General features: G+C 44.0%; 1 protein-coding gene across 1 annotated transcript in view; it reads right to left on the bottom strand.

Annotated features, from left to right (window-relative positions):
• The window catches only part of LOC112247856 (gephyrin), a 140,883-nt gene that overhangs the window by 87,285 nt on the left and 33,598 nt on the right, over positions 1 to 20,000 (bottom strand). The window contains 2 exon segments of the mRNA XM_042321800.1: positions 1,320 to 1,377; positions 19,545 to 19,623. Of these exon segments, the coding sequence (XP_042177734.1) occupies positions 1,320 to 1,377; positions 19,545 to 19,623 (137 nt within the window).

Consider the following 20,000-nt stretch of genomic DNA (forward strand, 5'->3'; position numbering starts at 1 on the left):
ATTTGGAGTCGGTCCTCCCTTTGCCTCTTTAACAGCCTCCACTCTTCTGGGAAGGTTTTCCACTAGATGTTGGAACATTGCTGCGGGGACTTGCTTCCATTCAGCCATAGGAGCATTAGTGAGGTTGGGAACTGATGTTGGACGGAGGCATTGTCATCCTGGAACAGGAAAAGGGCCTCCCCAAAGCACAGAATCATCTAGAAAGTTATTGTATGCTGTATGCTGTAGCGTTAAGATTTCCCTTCACTTTAACTAAGGGGCCTAGTCCGATCCATGAAAAACAGCACCAGACCAGTATTCCTCTGCCACCAAACTTTACAGTTGTCAGTATGCATTGGGCAGGTAGTGGCCTCCTGGTGTCCACTAAACTCAGATTTGTCCGTTGGACTGACAGATGGTGAAGCTTGATTCATCACTCCAGAGAAGACGTTTCCACTGCTCCAGAGTCCAATGGCGGTGAGCTTTAATCCACTCCAGCTGACGCTTGGCATTGCGCATGGTGATCTTAGGCTTGTGTGCGGCTGCTCGGCCATGGAAACCCATTTCATGAATGTCCCGACTAACTGTTCTTGTGCTGCTTTTGCTTCCAGAGGCAGTTTGGAACTCAGTAGTGAGAGTTGCAACCGAGGACAGATGGTTTTAACGCACTATGCGCTTCAGCACTCGGTGGTCCCGTTCTGTGAGCTTATGTGGCCTACCACTTTGCGGCTAAGCCGTTGTTGCTCCTAGACATTTCCACTTCACAATAACTGCACTTACAGTTGAAGGTGCCACGTTGAAGGTCAATGAACTCTGCTGTAAGGCCATTCTATGGCCAATGTTTGTCTATGGAGATTGCATGGCAATGTGCTCGATTTTATACACGTGTCAGCAACGGGTGTGGCTGAAATAGCCAAATTCATTTGAAGGGGTGTATGTCTTCTAGAAAGACAGTGAGACAGGGATAGAAAGATAAATTACTGCTGAGCAGACCATGTTCATTCGTCTCAGAGTAGGGGTATGCATCTAGGATCATTTAAAAAAAATGTTTAAATTATTGTGATTAACATCATATGGACAATGGGAGGACCTGATCCTAGATCAGCACTCCTACTCTAAGACACTAGAATACAGATCCTGGGGTCAAAAAGTCTTTGAAATACTTAAGTCTCGCTTCATTGAGGTTGTCTGGAAAAATGGAACCAATCGAATATACCAAAAAGTGTAAACCCTGTCCATCTGGCACACCAAATCACATGCTCAAAGTATTTGATTTTAAATACTATTTGAACCCAGGTCTGAAGACTGACGAAAAGATTGAAATCCAATGATCAATTTACCTTAATCTCATCAATTTCATCTGGCACGATCTTATAGGCTGAAATAAAGCCACCCAGCCTGAGAGAGAGAGAGAGAGAGAGAGAGAAAGAAACACAGAACATCAGGACACAGTCACTCCCATTTCAGATGTGAAATTAGAAACATAAAGCCTCTTGCTGTACTGCAGAGCGTCTTCAAAACAGTCAGTAGGCTCAAACCTCCAGATATGCAACCCAAGAGCTTTTAAAGTAATCAAATGACTGTTATTTTACCCAAACAGGCCTAGCAGGGAGAGAAAGAGGGATGAAAGAGAGAGCAAGAAAGGGAAGGAGAGTCGTGAATGCCCTTGAACATCCCCTCCTAAAAGGCTTTCCTCAGGACGGACCGTCAGGGATACTACACTCACAAGGACAGTCTGCTGTTTGAAGAAGTGTACCATGGCGCTCTCCGGTGGCCAGCACCGGTATTGCAGCAAGAGGAGAAAGTAATGCAGCAGGCTCTAGGTAAAGAATCTCCACGTACGAATTGTGGTATAATACAACACACACACACACACACACACACACACACACACACACACATACACACACACACACAGAGAGAGAGAGAGACAGACGCTCCTTGCTTAACCCGTTTTTGTAAGGAGGTGCTATTTTTAGGAAACTACTGCATCATGTTTCCCCCTCTGCGACAGACAAGCAGTGACATGACACCCGTTCAGACAATACTGTGGTGGAACTCCACAACCACACTAAAGTAACATCTAGCCCTGACAACATCACTGCTCCACTGACTACGGAGCTATTAAATCCCATAGAGGTACTGCATCAAAATAATGAGCTTGGCTTTGTAGTAAATAACTTTTTCATTTTAGAGGGAAACCATCTTGCAATTAAAAAAAAAAAAGCATAAGTGATAGAGCGTAGTAATTGTATTATGGCATAATTTGTCACAGAGCTGGAGTATGGACTGTGGCTAAAGCAACAGGCTCCCATAGGCTGACGTCAGATTGGACGTTCATCTGAATTCTTAAGGTTAGGCATTAAGTCCGAAGGTTGAGGTAAGTGTTAAGGTTAGGGATAGGCTTATTAAAACAAACATGTAAAAAAAACAGGCTCCCATAAGGCTCACGTCAGATTGGACGTTCAACTGAATTCTTAAGGTTAGGCATTAAGTCTGAAGGTTGAGGTAAGTGTTAAGGTTAGGGATAGGCTTATTAAAACAAACATGTAAAAATAACACTTTCTGTGTCTGGATTCAAACACGCAACCGTCGGAACCAGAGGCAGATGCTTACAGAGGCAGATGCTTAACGTCTATCTGCCATCCCCGTCCCCAGCGCCCTAGCAAAATCAAAGCCTTCTTGAAGGTGACAGCGCTCAGTGTTTCACCTAGTGGCATGTTTCCACGTCATCTCCCGACGTCCTCGGACATAGATGGACGTCGGATACTGACTTGTATCGCGGGAGACCTGCCCGGGCTACAGTATGCAGAAGGTACACTGGCATAGCGGAAACCCCCGCAGGCCCCACAAGGCAGGGGGGTGGGGGGCATGAGAGTTCTGGGGGCCCATGTGCCCATCATCTCACACCTAGTCTAAATTTGAGGAATAATTATGAATCATTTTGACAGTAATTTCCACTTGCAGCAAGCAAAGTGTTTGTGTTGTCCAATGTACATGGGTAGTAGGTGAGTCGGACAATATCGCTTTCTTGCATCTAATTAGCCCATTTATCAGCGGTGGCGGCCCGCCTCAGCCTCCTCACCTAATTGCCAATCAAGTTAAAAAAAGTTAGGTGAATCAGGTGGGACTCGGATGGAGAACGAGTGAGTTGTTCAACATGGATAAACAAAAGGCAAGACCAAGTGCTGCACGAAAAACATAGCAAAAAAACGTTATCAATCTGATCAAATTCCTGACGATGACAACGTCAGCAAAACTACCAGCTCGTCCTCGACTGATGAAACACCATCACAGGGAGAAGCTAGCACGCCTACTTAAAGGAACATTTGAAGTGATTTTTTTGAAAATCAGATGAAAACATCATGACTGGTTGTGTTTATGCCACAATAAAAGGTAAAGTTAAAGTTAAACTCCGACTTTGCGGGGGTCCAGAGAAACTGCGCTACGCCAGTGAGAAGGTGAGAAGGTAAGAGAGGTCTTTCCTGTAGGACAAACACATGCATGCACTCACATACTGATGTATACATGCACTCACGCACACACACACACACACACACACACACACACACACACACACACACACACACACACACACACACACACACACACACACACACACACACACACACACACACACACACACCATGCTAACAATGGTCTGACGAGAGTGTGAGTGCTTTACTTTCAGCGATGAGGTGTGTGTGCCTACACGTATGTGTGTGTGTGTGTGTGCACAAGAGTTTTCAGTGTAGGTTACTGTGTTGTTTCACCCCGGGAAAGTAAAGGACCTGTAAAAACAAATCCCCTCTCTGTAGGTTCATTTCCTCCCTCTCTGTTTTAGCCAAAATGAAAATATGCTAAACACAAATAGCTACGATTCCTTCCAGCTGTTTCCTAGGCAACCCCATTCTATCGGAAGCCTCTGGTTTCCATGTTTATCATGAGTGTGTTTGCTTTGTTGCTGTGTTTCGGGATGCCGTGTCTCTGCTATGTCTCTGAAGTGTCTGTGTGAGTGTTGTTGCATACCAGTGTGTGTGTGTGTGTGTGTGTGTGTGTGTGCTTTAATGTGACAGTGTAACAACACTCCTCTACTCCATGGTGTTCCAGTACAGAGCACTTCCTGAAACATTCTGTAGAGGAGCTGGATCTGACCCACTGCTGTCCAATGGGGGAGAGGGAGAGTTATGGCTGTTTGCTTTAGGTGTGGAAACATGCAGTACTGATGCTGCTACAGTATGAGAGGGGACACAGGGCTTTGGCCTGGAAGACGGGATGCTTTGCCCAGATTACTCTATGAATAAAATAGAGAGAGAATAGGGAGAGAGAGAGGGAGGGGGAGGGGGAGAGAGAGAGAGAGAGAAGGGAAGGGTAGGGTAGGGGGAGAAAGGCAAAAGGAGATTGAGAAAAGCAGCCAGAGAGCCATAGAGACAAAACGAGAGAATGACAGAAATAGAGAGACAAACAGAAAGAACAACAGGACGACAAAATAGAAAGCAAGATATAAGCCTATATCGTGTACTACAGGTACGTGCTTTTAACAGAGCACGGCATTAAGAGTCTCAGCTAGACAATCTTGGAGTTTGAAACACCAGGATCTTGTTTCTTTGGAGGAGTTAGAAAGTCTGGTTGACTCACATACTGAAGAATGTGACTGTCATTTGTTTACATTTAGTTAGGCAAGTCAGTTAAGAATAAATTCCTATTTACAATGACCAGGGAACACCTACCAGGGAACAGTGGGTTAACTGCCTTGTTCAGGGGCAGAATGACCTTGTCAGCTCGGGGATTTGATACAGCAACCTTTCGGTTTCTTGTCCAACGCTCTAACCACTTGGTCACCTGCCACCCCGTCGTTAGGATTTAATGCGGTGGTACATATGATATATTTGACCTATGATGTTTCTGTTTCTGTATGTAATCATAATGTATGTGTGTCTACGTCTATTTCTTTATGGTGCGTCTATGTCTGTAAGTTGTTATGTCTGAGATTTGTCTGAAACTTTGCTCCCCCTGCTGCTGTGTTGGTTGGACCAGGTCTCTCTTGAAAAATAGATTTGATCTCAATGAGACTACCTAGATAAAGGTTGAATTAAACAAAGACATCAAGACACAACCCACTAACCAATACCCCCTTACCCCTGCACACACACACACACACACACACACACACACACACACACACACACACACACACACACAGTCTGTGACCCAGCTGTGCAGGTCTGTACAGTTGTGGGCCATCTGCTGTAGTGGTGGTATTAATAATGCATGGTCTTTGTACAGGGCTCTCCATCACACACACACACACACACACACACACACACACACACACACACACACACACACACACACACACACACACACACACACACACACACACACACACACACACACACACACACACACAAACACACACACACACACCAACACTAACCCTAACAATAACCCACTAACACTAAACCTAAGCCTAACCTTAATCCCAAAACCCTAACTGTAACGCCAAAACCCTAACCTTAACCCCAAAACCCTAGCCCTAACCCTAACCTTAACCCCAAAACCCTAAAAGTAACCCTTAAGCTTTAAATAGTGTTTGAACAAATTCAGGACCTGACTTTTGAAAAAGCGTATTGTTTTCCTGTCTTTTCAGGACATCCGTGTGAAATGTTAGGACATTGGGTTACTGATAATGTAGGAAAACAAGTACACACTCACACACATAAACAGAAGTCCAGCACCATCATCCCTGCGCTAACTACTTCAAGACATCTTAGTGGAGCCTGGCTGCGATGGCAGCGATGTAGGGACGCTCTCAAGGGTCAACAATTCCTTTCAACCTGTCTGCAGTGAGAGGACTCTCCTCGCATGACACACACACAACCACCACCATCAGCCAGTGTTGAGTGCTCTGTACGGTGTTACACTCCCAGTGCTGCACTCACTGTGACAATCACACACTGAAACACTAGCTAAGAGACACACAGACACACACTTAGGCTAACTCAGACAGAGATACACTCAAGAACAACCCAACCCAGCTATATTTAGGACCCCACACTATCATGCATATCTAATCTGTCCTGCGTTGCCTGGGATTTTACTCTCACTTTGTCCTTTCGAGCACAATTGCAGCAACTATGGTGGATGCGTAACCAGGCCAGCTCAGTACAGCTCACCTTGGCTTAGTTCAGCTTGTCTCTGTCGTATAAAAAGGGTCAAATTGCAGAATGCTGTCTCCCCTCAATCTCGTATTCTCTGAACTATCCACTACCCCTCCAACATGTAATTTGCCGCAACCTGGGATACGATGTCATTTTGACAAGACCATGTACAGCAGATCAGTTGCACGATAACATAGCTTAACACATGGCAGGGTAGCAGGCGCTAGCTAAGGCTAGCACAGGCTAGCAAATGCTAACACTGGCTAAAACAGGCTAGGGCAGAAACATTCACAGACTAGCATAAGATAGCTTGCTAACGTAGAGCACAACCAGCCCAGGGGACCTGTCTTGTCTGTCTCCTTCCAGTGACTGCTGCTCTGTGGGTGAAATGAGCACACTGTCACCCATCTGATTTATACAGACGCTATTTTTAGCTGCGACAATTTGTAAAATTGACAAAGGATGTTACAACCCAAGTTGCTCGAGGGCGGCAACACTGTGTTGGCTGGAGCCCCAGGAGGATATTCATTCAACCTTCAACACACACACATACACATGCTCCAGAATGTACACACACACACAGATGTGCATGCACGCATGTGAACGCACGCACGCACGCACACACACAGACACACACACACAAATAAGCAGGAGGGGAGAACTGTACACATTGAGCACACACACCAACCCATCTGTCCTTGAGAATGGGTGTCATTTTCCTGACCCCTCTCTCTCTGTTTCTCTCCCTCTTCTCTCTCTGTCTTGCTTTGTCTCATTCTGTCTATTTGACTCTCTCCCTCTCTCTCTCTCTCTCTCTCTCTCTCTCTCTGTCTTGCTTTGTCTCTCTCTCTATTTGCTATTTCTCTCTCTTTCTCTGCTCTGTTTCTCTCTCTCTCTGTGTTTCTCTCTCTGTGTTTCTCTCTCTCTGTTTCTCCCTCCCTCCCTCCCTCCCTCCCTCCCTCCCTCCCTCCCTCCCTCCCTCCCTCCCTCCCTCCCTCCCTCCCTCCCTCCCTCCCTCCCTCCCTCCCTCCCTCCCGGCTGACACACCTCTTCATGTGTTGAAAGAGTTTAAAGTAGGCTTGGACGGTGTCCAAATTGTCATAACTTCATACTGTCCTTGTGCCATACCGGGATATTCGGCAATACCGGCACTGAACACAAGGGGCGCTGCTTTCAAACACCACTTATTCTCTGTAATCTAAAGGCTAGCAATGACAACAAGCACATGTAAAATCCCATAGAGAATGCTAACTAAATGCTAGCGAGCTCATTGCCAACATTTTGTACAGTTTCTGACCTAAACTATACAAGTATATAAGTACAACAAGCTACTCACAGTTTGCTGCACATACAAACTAATATTAGCCAGCAAGACTCTTGATCCAGGATGGAATTCTTCGCTGTTACGAAGTAAATGCTTGATTTTGGAAGAAACTGTCCACTTAGCTAAATTGTTTACTAGCTACTAAATTAGCAAATCAAATGCACAACTGCAGAGCATTTAGCACATTTTAGACTGTTACCTTAATAGTTATAAGATATGTAACTGGTAAACATTTAGTTGGGAATTCCATACTGTAACTAGATCACATGGGACATACTGCATAACAGTCACAAGGCCCCGGTCCCGGTCTCTCGTCGTTGTGTGCTTGTAAACAAGCATAAGCTTCGTAATGAAAAATAATGTGACAGGTGAAATGAACAACGTAACGGTCTTCATCTCCTAATGTATTGCGCAAGTTGACTCCAGGTATTTACTTAAAAAGTAGCTACAAATATTCACGTTTATGAAAAAACTTAAAATAAATATTATCAAACGTATTTTTTAAATGTATTTATTTATTTTTACATTTATTGAATAACCGAAACATACAATATACTTGCAGTGAAGCCGCTCAACAACTACATCACACCAGTCATCCAACAGATTCCCTTTCAGAGCGACACACAGAAGCATCCAGGGTCAATGCCCTGCGCAAGGGCACATTGACAGATCTCCCACAAGGCCAAAACACCTGAACCCAAACCCTCCAAGATCCCCCCACAGTTCCCCGATAGCTGTCCCTCAACCAACCTCCACTCCCACTTGTCTACAATTCCACATCCCAAACCTCAGCTTCCCTCAGCCCATCCCATCTATCTCTGCTGGCCACCCTCTTCGGATTTCTACGCAACACACATCGTTCAACTATGCTGTGATGTTTAACATACAATTTCAATCTATCTAATCGAATAGAATCCACAGATTGCGAGTTGAAGATAAATACCTTTACTAAGAGTATTAGTATATTAGTAATTGACTGACCTGGTCTCTCCAGATCTCCTAACAGTACTATTTCTAGGGTCCATTTTAGATCAATGCTATGCATTTTCAGCCATTCCTGAAACTGAGACCAGAAACAGGCTACCTGAGGGCAATACCAAAATAAATGGTCAATTGATTCTGTATCCTCACAACAAAATCTGCAGAGCTTTAATTATTTTATGCCCCAAATATTCAACATTTTGTTGGTGGCAAGTATTCTATATAATCATTTTAGCTGAAAACAACAAAATCTTGAATCTTGCGTTGTTTTATATATCAACTCATAGACCCTGTACCATAGAATCGGTACATCAAAAATATCTTCCCAACTATTTGCAATCTGGATGGCACAGTTGTCAACATCCTGGTCCTCAAATGAAACTGGTATACTTTCCTATTTATGCTATTTTCATTCCTCTGACAGTTTTGATCCTTTATATTGGGCAGACAGACCAGTTCCTTACCTCCTCCCGCTGCCACCTGTCACGCCCTGACCTTAGAGAGCTTTTTATGTCTCTATTTTGGTTTGGTCAGGGTGTGATTTGGGTGGGAATTCTATGTTCTTTTTTCTATGTTTTGTATTTCTATGTTTTGGCCGGGTAGGGTTCTCAATCAGGGACAGCTGTCTATTGTTGTCTCTGATTGGGAACCATACTTAGGTAGCTTTTTCCCACATGGTTTTTGTGGGTAGTTGTTATCTGTTTAGTGTTTTCTGCACCTGACAGGATTGTTTCGGTTTCATTTTGCACTTTGTTGGTTTTGTTTCAGTGTTCAGTTAAAATAAAGTCATGAACACTTAACACTTTGGTCCGATTCTTCCTCATCAGACGACGACACCTGTTACACCACCTGTCCTCCTCTATTTTTGGGCTAATGCTGTAATCAATTGGTTGTACTCTTGGATTGAGCAGACCTTCCCATACAATTCTGATAACTCCATGAAGGACATAACTTTACCATTCCAATTTTTACAATATAATTTAAGAACAAAATACCATTTTCAAACATATTTCCCATAAATAGAGGTATTTTATCAACCGGTACATTTGAGTTCAGCCATAATATTTGCTGTAATATTTGTTCTATCTTTTCAGGGGGATGAAATTGAAATTGTAGCCAGCTCTGCAACGCTTGTTTGAAGAAGAGAGATACTTTGAAAAAAGTATAATTTTCAATGATTCAAAAATGAGACATGGCAATCCGCACAAAGGCAATTTTTAAACAATGGATGAGCTTTTCTTAGTAATCTACATGAGAACCATTCAGCGTTCAAGTAAAACATTTGAATAAGTGAAGCTTTTAGAGAGAGGTTTAGTGCTTTTATATTTAATCTCAACCCACCCAATTCATATTCATTATATACAGTGGGGCAAAAAAGTATTTATTCAGCCACCAATTGTGCAAGTTCTCCCACTTAAAAAGATGAGAGAGGCCTGTAATTTTCATCATATGTACACTTCAACTATGACAGACAAAATGAGAAGAAAAAAAATCCAGAAAATCACATTGTATGATTTTTTACGAATTTATTTGCAAATTAATCTCCCTCGATCTGGGGCTCCACGCAAGATCTCACCCCGTGGGGTCAAAATGATCACAAGAACGGTGAGCAAAAATCCCGGGGGGACCTAGTGAATGACCTGCAGAGAGCTGGGACCAAAGTAACAAAGCCTACCATCAGTAACACACTACGCCGCCAGGGACTCAAATCCTGCAGTGCCAGACGTGTCCCCATGCTTAAGCCAGTATATGTCCAGCCATTATTTACTAATTTACACCTGGGGTTGCTATACATTATTTTTTACCCATTTAATAAGAGAATCACCGAAATTGAAAAAATCCAGATATTTATAAATAAAATTCAGTCTTACTTTGTCAAATTCCTTTTCAAAATCTGCTAGTAATACCAGGTCTGGCTTCTTAGATGTTTCATGATGTTCTATTCTTTCTAGTAGTTTTAGTATATTATCTCCATATCTCCATATGTATCGTCCATGTAAAAAACCTGTCTGATCAGGATGAACAATACCTGGTAAAACCCCTTTAATTCTGAGTGGTATGCATTTCGCTACTATTTTTCCATCACAACATTGAAGTGTAAGGGGCCTCCAGTTTTTTAGATGGACTGGATCTTTATATTTGCCATTTGGGTGTAGTTTTAATAATAGAGAAATTAGACCTTACTGCTGAGTACCTGACAGACGGTATTGAACAGTATTGACGGTATTGAAAAAGCATCCCATGGCTTTTCCCAAATACACCGGTATACGGTATATACCGGTCAATCGAGACCTTTCAAGGCAATCCTAGTCAATCCCCAAACATTTCTGAAGAAAAGCCAATGATAAAGCCTTGCACTTCTATTTTTATTTTATTTGTCTTGTGCCATTGGCGATAGGTGATTCAGCTGCCCTGCGAGCCAGCCTGACGGCGGGACAAACTCTGCCTACCCGGCGGACCTGGAGAGCTAAAATCAAGTGTGCATACTGCACTGGCCAATTGGATCCATCAAATCACTGTGCCTGCAGCTTCCACTAACCCACAGGATAGTTTGATAATAGCCTACATGAGATGTCCTAACTTTTAAAACCATAACCAGAGAGACTGTCGAAGATTACAACGAAGAGCTGCTGTTTTTATGTTCATGTTTCAGTTTTTATTTAGCACTGTCAATACTGTTTTTTTCCCCAACACTTTTACTAAACACAAAACGCGCTTCTCCCTACTTGAACTCGCCCTACAACCAGCACTGCATCTGCAGTAATGGATGAGTAGCCAAGTATATCAATAGTCTCGTCTAGCTCGTCGTGTCTATTTTAATATGGAGTAATATTTAACTTTCTCTTTAACATAGGAACAACAGGCATTTGTCAATGAGGCAGAAATGATGCAGTGCGACTTGAGTGTCTTCATCAGGTGGAAGACGATGTCCCCTCCCTCTGGTCAGTCTCACAGGAGGAAAGCAGAGGGCAGGGGCCGTGAGAGATAGACCTACTGTTGCTCTCCCTGTCTCCCTCCACCAGGACTGACCATCAAAGGAAGGTACCACACAATCAGTCCAGCAAAGCTAATTATGCTCCACTATGCCTCGCAAGTAATAGAACAACCGATCTACATAGCTTGAGATTTTAAAGATAGTATAGTTTGAGAAGAACAATATTGGCAGGCCAAACATAGTCAATATGATGTGATAATGTATTAGGTCTACTGTGCAAACATTATTCTCACAGAAGTGTTTTTTAGCAGTTAGGAGCGTTCAAATCCCCAAGGTCACTGGTTCGAATCCCCAAGCTCACTGGTTCGAATCCCCAAGGTCACTGGTTCGAATCCCCAAGGTCACTGGTTCGAATCCCCAAGCCGACTAGGTGAAAAATCTGCCAATGTTCACTTAACCCTAATTGCTCCTTTAAGTCACTCTGCACTGGAGTCTGCTAAATTACTCAACTATAAATGTAGTAAGCTAATGTTGCATAAGTCACGCACCAATCTTTTTCTGAGCAGTAGACTTTGACTCTGAAAGTGACTCAGAAAAGGTTGGTGACCACTGGTGTTTAAAGAATATTGGTTCCATTGAGTGACAGCTGTCTGGTTTAAAGTGTCTGGGCTGATTCTGGTGGGCTGTGGGTGGCTCCGCCCTGTGATTAGAGTGTGTGTGTGTGAGCGTAAATGGATGTCTGCGTGTGTGTGTGTGTGTGTGCGTATTGTGTGCCCTCGTGAAAAATCATGAATGGGTATCTATGCATGTCTGGGCTGATTCTGGTGGGCTGTGGGTGGCTCTGCCCTGTGTTCGGAGTGTGCGTGTGTGCGTAAATGGATGTCTGTGTGTGTGTGTGTGTGTATGTGTGTGTAGGTATGTGCCTGCGAGTCTGGGCTGATTCTGGTGGGCTGTGGGTGGCTCTAACTTGTGTTTGGAGTGTGCGTGTGTGCGTAAATGGACGTCTGTGTGAGTGTGTGTGTGTGTGTGTGTGTGTGTGTGTGTGTGTGTGCGTGTGTGTGTGTGTGTGTGTATATATGTGCCTGCGAGTCTGGGCTGATTCTGGTGGGCTATGGGTGGCTCTAACTTGTGTTTGGAGTGTGCGTGTGTGCGTAAATGGACGTCTGTGTGTGCGTGCGTATGTGTGCGTATGTGTGTGCCTGCGTGAATAATCATGAATGGATGTCTATGCGTGTGTCTGTCCCAGACAATGTGCCGTGGCCAGAATTTGTCTCCAGCTGGTCATCCTGAGGTGGTAACACGTGATGTGGAAATGTGGCACAGCATGGCACAGAACAGCATGGCACAGCACAGCATGGCACAGCACAGCATGGCACAGCACAGCATGGCACAGAACAGCATAGCACAGCCTGTAAAGGGGAGTAGAGAGTCAGGCTCAATCCAAATAACCTCCTTAGCCCTCCCTGGCAGTTTTTCGCGACTCCGTGAGCCACCTGGAGTAGTCTCGAGAATACGAACCTAGGCAACGGTGATTAGGGTTTGGTTTCAATTGCAGACTTTTTTCACATCTTCAATGACATAAAAACTTAAAAAATTAAAAATAACCTATGTGATCTCCATCTTACACCTATTTAGTATTTTCTATTTATATTGTATTTTATTTTGTATTTTGTAAGAGCATTGGGCCAGTAACCGAAAGGTCGCTGGTTCGAATCCCTAAGCTGACTAGGTTTAAAATCTGTCCATGAACAAGACACTTAACTAACCCTAACTGCTCCTGTAAGTCGTTCTGGATGAGAACATCTGCGAAATAAGGCATTAACGTCGTTCCTCCACGCCAAATGCGACTGTCATTGAAATCAGACCCTAGTCACTTTTACCTTGGGTTGGGTTTCAGAGACTTCTTCCGGAGTGGGAGTGGTTTTCTGATGACGTTTTGAGCTACGCGTAGTGCCTTGTCAGCCCTCTAGTCCCTCCCCCAAAAACAAAGCCAATCAAGTTGCAGACTTCCTAGCGAGTGGTACTCAAATTACCCATGAAGCTCTGCGACCCGAGGCCGGATAGTTTCTGCAGGAAAGATGGCTGCTAAAGAATAGGAGGATGGAAGGAAATGTAAGCCATTATAATTTAATAACAACTCATGTACAAATCATGTAACGAAAAATGTACAGTTAAGAGGAATATGTTAGTTAATGCAAAAGACAAATTATTGTGCAAATTGTTTGGTCATAAAGTTGTTTTACAAAAATAACTGTTTAAGGAAGTTGTCTGGCTAGCTAACATTAGCTGACTAATATATTTAGCTAGCTACAGTGCCTTGCGAAAATATTCGGCCCCCTTGAACTTTGCGACCTTTTGCCACATTTCAGGCTTCAAACATAAAGATATAAAACTGTATTTTTTTGTGAAGAATCAACAACAAGTGGGACACAATCATGAAGTGGAACGACATTTATTGGATATTTCAAACTTTTTTAACAAATCAAAAACTGAAAAATTGGGCGTGCAAAATTATTCAGCCCCTTTACTTTCAGTGCAGAAAACTCTCTCCAGAAGTTCAGTGAGGATCTCTGAATGATCCAATGTTGACCTAAATGACTAATGATGATAAATACAATCCACCTGTGTGTAATCAAGTCTCCGTATAAATGCACCTGCACTGTGATAGTCTCAGAGGTCCGTTAAAAGCGCAGAGAGCATCATGAAGAACAAGGAACACACCAGGCAGGTCCGAGATACTGTTGTGAAGAAGTTTAAAGCCGTATTTGGATACAAAAAGATTTCCCAAGCTTTAAACATCCCAAGGAGCACTGTGCAAGCGATAATATTGAAATGGAAGGAGTATCAGACCACTGCAAATCTACCAAGACCTGGCCGTCCCTCTAAACTTTCAGCTCATACAAGGAGAAGACTGATCAGAGATGCAGCCAAGAGGCCCATGATCACTCTGGATGAACTGCAGAGATCTACAGCTGAGGTGGGAAACTCTGTCCATAGGACAACAATCAGTCGTATATTGCACAAATCTGGCCTTTATGGAAGAGTGGCAAGAAGAAAGCCATTTCTTAAAGATATCAATAAAAAGTGTTGTTTAAAGTTTGCCACAAGCCACCTGGGAGACACACCAAACATGTGGAAGAAGGTGCACTGGTCAGATGAAACCAAAATTGAACTTTTGGCAACAATGCAAAACGTTATATTTGGCGTAAAAGCAACACAGCTCATCACCCTGAACACAACATCCCCACTGTCAAACATGGTGGTGGCAGCATCATGGTTTGGGCCTGCTTTTCTTCAGCAGGGACAGGGAAGATGGTTAAAATTGATGGGAAGATGGATGGAGCCAAATACAGGACCATTCTGGAAGAAAACCTGATGGAGTCTGCAAAAGACCTGAGACTGGGACGGAGATTTGTCTTCCAACAAGACAATGATCCAAAACATAAAGCAAAATCTACAATGGAATGGTTCAAAAATAAACATATCCAGGTGTTAGAATGGCCAAGTCAAAGTCCAGACCTGAATCCAATCGAGAATCTGTGGAAAGAACTGAAAACTGCTGTTCACAAATGCTCTCCATCCAACCTCACTGAGCTCGAGCTGTTTTGCAAGGAGGAATGGGAAAAAATTTCAGTCTCTCGATGTGCAAAACTGATAGAGACATACCCCAAGCGACTTACAGCTGTAATCGCAGCAAAAGGTGGCGCTACAAAGTATTAACTTAAGGGGGCTGAATAATTTTGCACGCCCAATTTTTCAGTTTTTGTTTTGTTAAAAAGTTTGAAATATCCAATAAATGTTGTTCCACTTCATGATTGTGTCCCACTTGTTGTTGATTCTTCACAAAAAAAATAGTTTTATATCTTTATGTTTGAAGCCTGAAATGTGGCAAAAGGTCGCAAAGTTCAAGGGGGCCGAATACTTTCGCAAGGCACTGTATATGAGCTTTTGACATTTGTATTAATTGTAATTTGTGTTGTTTAATGTGTTAGGGAATCCTGAGCCAACCAGATTGTCTTGTGAAACCCTGTGGAGGTAAATAATCTATCTAAAGCATTTACTGCAAATGGGAATGTATAATTGTGTACGCTTGCCTTGCTGTTCATTAAAAAATACTTTGAAGTCAATCACTTGTCATTGTTCTTTATTGTAGTAATGTTGGTGATTGGCGATATTTGTCAAGTAACGTACTTCTTTTCTTACTTATTGTGTGGTGCTGGATAAAAACACCTGTACTGTATGTATAAAAACACCTGTACTATACTGTATAAAAACACCTGTACTGTATGTATAAAAACACCTGTACTGTATGTATAAAAACACCTGTACTGTATGTATAAAAACACCTGTACTGTATGTATAAAAACACCTGTACTGTATGTATAAAAACACCTGTACTGTACTGTATAAAAACACCTGTACTGTACTGTATAAAAACACCTGTACTGTACTGTATAAAAACACCTGTACTGTATGTATAAAAACACCTGTACTGTATGTATAAAAACACCTGTACAGTATGTATAAAAACACCTGTACTGTAAATATAAAAACACCTGTACTGTACTGTATAAAAACACCTGTACTGTATAAAAACACCTGTACTGTATGTATAAAAACACCTGTACTGTACTGTATAAAAACACCTGTAGTGTATGTATAAAAACACCTGTACTGTACTGTACTATACTGTATAAAACCACCTGTACTGTATGTATAAAAACACCTATACTGTACTGTACTGTACTGTATAAAAACACCTGTACTGTATGTATAAAAACACCTGTACTATACTGTATAAAAACACCTGTACTGTATGTATAAAACACCTGTACTGTATGTATAAAAACACCTGTACTGTACTGTATAAAAACACCTGTACTGTATGTATAAAAACACCTGTACTATACTGTATAAAAACACCTGTACTGTATGTATAAAACACCTGTACTGTATGTATAAAAACACCTGTACTGTACTGTATAAAAACACCTGTACTGTATGTATAAAAAGACCTGTACTGTATGTATAAAAACACCTGTACTGTACTGTATGGATGTGCAACTATAGCTGATCTGTGTATGGACCCTAAAACATTGTCACGTTCTGACCTTTATTTCCTTTGTTTTGTCATTATTTAGTATGGTCAGGGCGTGAGTTGGGGTGGGCAGTCTATGTTTGTTTTTCTATGATTTGGGTATTTCTATGTTTCGGCCTAGTATGGTTCTCAATCAGAGGCAGGTGTCATTAGTTGACTCTGATTGAGAATCATACTTAGGTAGCCTGGGTTTCACTGTGTGTTTGTGGGTGATTGTTCCTGTCTCTGTGGTTGCACCAGATTGGACTGTTTTGGGTTTTCACGTTTCTTGTTTTTGTTAGTTTGTTCATGTGAAGTGCTTTATTAAACATGAATCAAAATAACCATGCTACGCTTTGATCCGCCTCTCCTTCAAGTCAAGAAAACCGTTACAGAATCACCCACCACAACAGGACCAAGCGGCATGGTAACGGGCAACAGCAACAGCGGCGCAAAGAGGAATGGACATGGGACGATGTATTGGACGGCAAGGGTTGCTACACCTGGGAGGAGATCCTGGCAGGAAAGGATCGCCTTCCAATGGAAAAGGTGGAGGCAGCTAGGAGAGCAGAGGCAGCCGGAGAGAGGAGCCGGCGATATGAGGGAACACGGCTGGCAAGGAAGCCCGAGAGGCAGCCCCAAAAATGTATTGGGGGGTGGCACACAGGAAGTATGGCGAAGCCAGGTAGGAGACCTGCGCCAACTTCCTGTGCTTACCGGGGGGCTAGAGAGACCGGGCAGGCACCGTGTTATGCTGTGAAGCGCATGGTGTCCCCAGTGCGCCCCCGCACCAGGCTGTCTCTCCGTCTCATCCTTACAGGTGCTCCCGCCTGTCCAGCGCTGCCGGAGCCTTCCTCCTCTCCAGCGCTGCCGGAGTCTCCCGCCTCTCCGGCGCTGCTAGAGCCTTCCTCCTCTCCAGCGCAGCCGAAGTCTCCCGCCTGTTCGTCGCTGCCAGAGCTCCCGCCCCTCATTCCAGAGGCGCCAGAGCCCCTCATTCCAGAGGCGCCAGAGCTCCTTAGTCCAGCGCTGCCAGAGCCTTCCTCTTCAGCATTGCCGGAGCTTCCCGTCTGCCCAGCGCCGCTTGAGCCGCCAGTCTGCCCAGCGCCTCCAGTGCCGCCAGTCTGCCCGGAGCCGCCAGTGCCGCCAGTCCAGAGCTTCCGCCCCTCTGTCCAGAGCTTCCACCCCTCTGTCCAGAGCTTCCACCCCTCTGTCCAGTGGGGTCATTGAGAAGGGTTGCCATGGTTAGAAAGCCACGGAGGCGGACAATAAGGCGGACTAAGACGATGGTGAAGTGGGGTCCGCGTCCCGCGCCAGAGCCGCCACCGTGGACATACGCCCACCCAGACCCTCCCCTATAGGTTAAGGTTTTGCGGCCGGAGTCCGCACCTTTGGGCGGGGGGTACTGTCACGTTCTGACCTTTATTTCCTTTGTTTTGTCATTATTTAGTATGGTCAGGGCGTGAGTTGGGGTGGACAGTCTATGTGGACAGGTGGACAGTCCTATCTGGTGCAAACACAGAGACAGGAACAATCACCCACAAACACACAGTGAAACCCAGGCTACCTAAGTATGATTCTCAATCAGAGACAACTAATGACACCTGCCTCTGATTGAGAACCATACTTAGGTAGCCTGGGTTTCACTGTGTGTTTGTGGGTGATTGTTCCTGTCTCTGTGTTTGCACCAGATAGGACTGTTTTGGGTTTTCACGTTTCTTGTTAGTTTGTTCATGTGAAGTGCTTTATTAAACATGAGTCAAAATAACCACGCTACGCTTTGGTCCGCCTCTCCTTCAAGTCAAGAAAACAGCTACAAACATTTAGTATAAATATTAGTTCAGAACGGTGGTTTTAATTGTTGTACAATGCTAATCATTATTAACCAGTGGAAAATGACTGAAGAAAATGCGACTGTTACATGTCAAATTGCTCTTATAGAAGGAAAGTCCTGCTTCAGTTCCAACTCCACATTGAACCACAGCTTTTTTCTGTTCTCATTTGTTGCTCATATAGTAAGTACATATTTGTTGCTTGAGAAATATAGTGAAATGTATTACTGTTGCCAGTAGAGGCATTGTGGAAAAACCCAAGGCTCGTAGTCAATGTGTTATCCATTGGCGGCTTCTGATGTGTGCGAGTGATGTAGTGATGTCCATTTCCCTAGGGGTATTTATCTCTCCCTACCACTAGTTTCCTGTTGAGTGCCACTCCCCCCCTGAGGGACAACTGCCAGTATTGGGACAGAGCAGTCTAAATCAGCTACAGGGATCATATTACACCAGACATGGACACACACACACACACACACACACACACACACACACACAAGCATGCATCCAGGAACACACACCCACCCCACCCTCCTCTCCACACACACGCTAATGAGTGTGTGACAGCCCGGTTGACAGTCTAGCTAGTTAGTGGCGCCAGCGCTGGCTCCATCAGTGTGTCCCAAGACAGCGTGACGTATGAGACATGACACAGGCTTCCACACATAGGCCTCCATATTACACCCTAAAGGACATGACAGACAGACAGGCGTTAGATTGGGCTGAGGGCTACAGCACAGGCCCTATGACATTAATACACTAACACACCCATGCTATTATAACATATAAGAGCAGACCAGGGATTCCATGGGGCAACACCAGTGTTTCAGAGTAGGAGTGCTGATCTGGAATCAGCTCCCCCATCCATTTAATCTTATTCATTATGTTTGGGAAAAGGTTATACTGATCCTAGATCAGCAGTCATGCTCTGAGATGCTTTAGGATAATGGCACCAGTGGTGCTAAGGTGTAAGACGATCAACACATGCTTGAACATATGGACATTTATGTGTGTGTCACTGTTAAGGATGATTAAGATGAAATGGATGGGGGAGCTGATTCCAGATCAGCACTCCTACTCTGAAACACTGGTGTTGCCCCATGGAGACCCTCAGCCCGGTCTAACGACCAGGCCGAGCAGCCTGTGTGTGTGTGTGTGTGTGTGTGTGTGTGTGTGTGTGTGTGCGTGCCTGCGTGCGTGTGTATGGTCCCCTTGTCTCATGTAGAATGTGCTGGAGGTTGAGAGTCGGAAGACTTACAGGGAGGGGTCGTGCACCAGATCTTTGAGGTTGATTCCACTGCGGTCCTCTGCCAGGTTCCTAAAACAGCTGTCACTCACTGGATGAAGAGAACAGGAGAGAAAGAGAGAGAGAGAACTCATTAGTTAAGTGGGCCAATATGTAGACATTACAAAAGCATCCCCCCCCCCTTTCCACACACACACACGCTAACACATCTGCAACTGCTGTGCCCCGTGACTGTTGAGCAGGTGTGAGCCACATGAGTCATCATTGTGGTCAGAGATAGAATGACAGCGAGAGAGAGAGCGAGAGAGACAGACAGACATCACTAAGAAAGAGACAAGGTGTTTCATGGTCTAAGTGATTACTGAGGACAGACGAGCTTATATAAGATACAAAAACCCCACTTTGCAAATAGGCAGACGTACAAAGCCACAATGCATCATCAGTGCACCCAACTAACTCCATAGCACA

Source organism: Oncorhynchus tshawytscha, linkage group LG05 (genome assembly GCF_018296145.1).
Source record: "Oncorhynchus tshawytscha isolate Ot180627B linkage group LG05, Otsh_v2.0, whole genome shotgun sequence".
Classification (NCBI taxonomy): domain Eukaryota; kingdom Metazoa; phylum Chordata; class Actinopteri; order Salmoniformes; family Salmonidae; genus Oncorhynchus; species Oncorhynchus tshawytscha.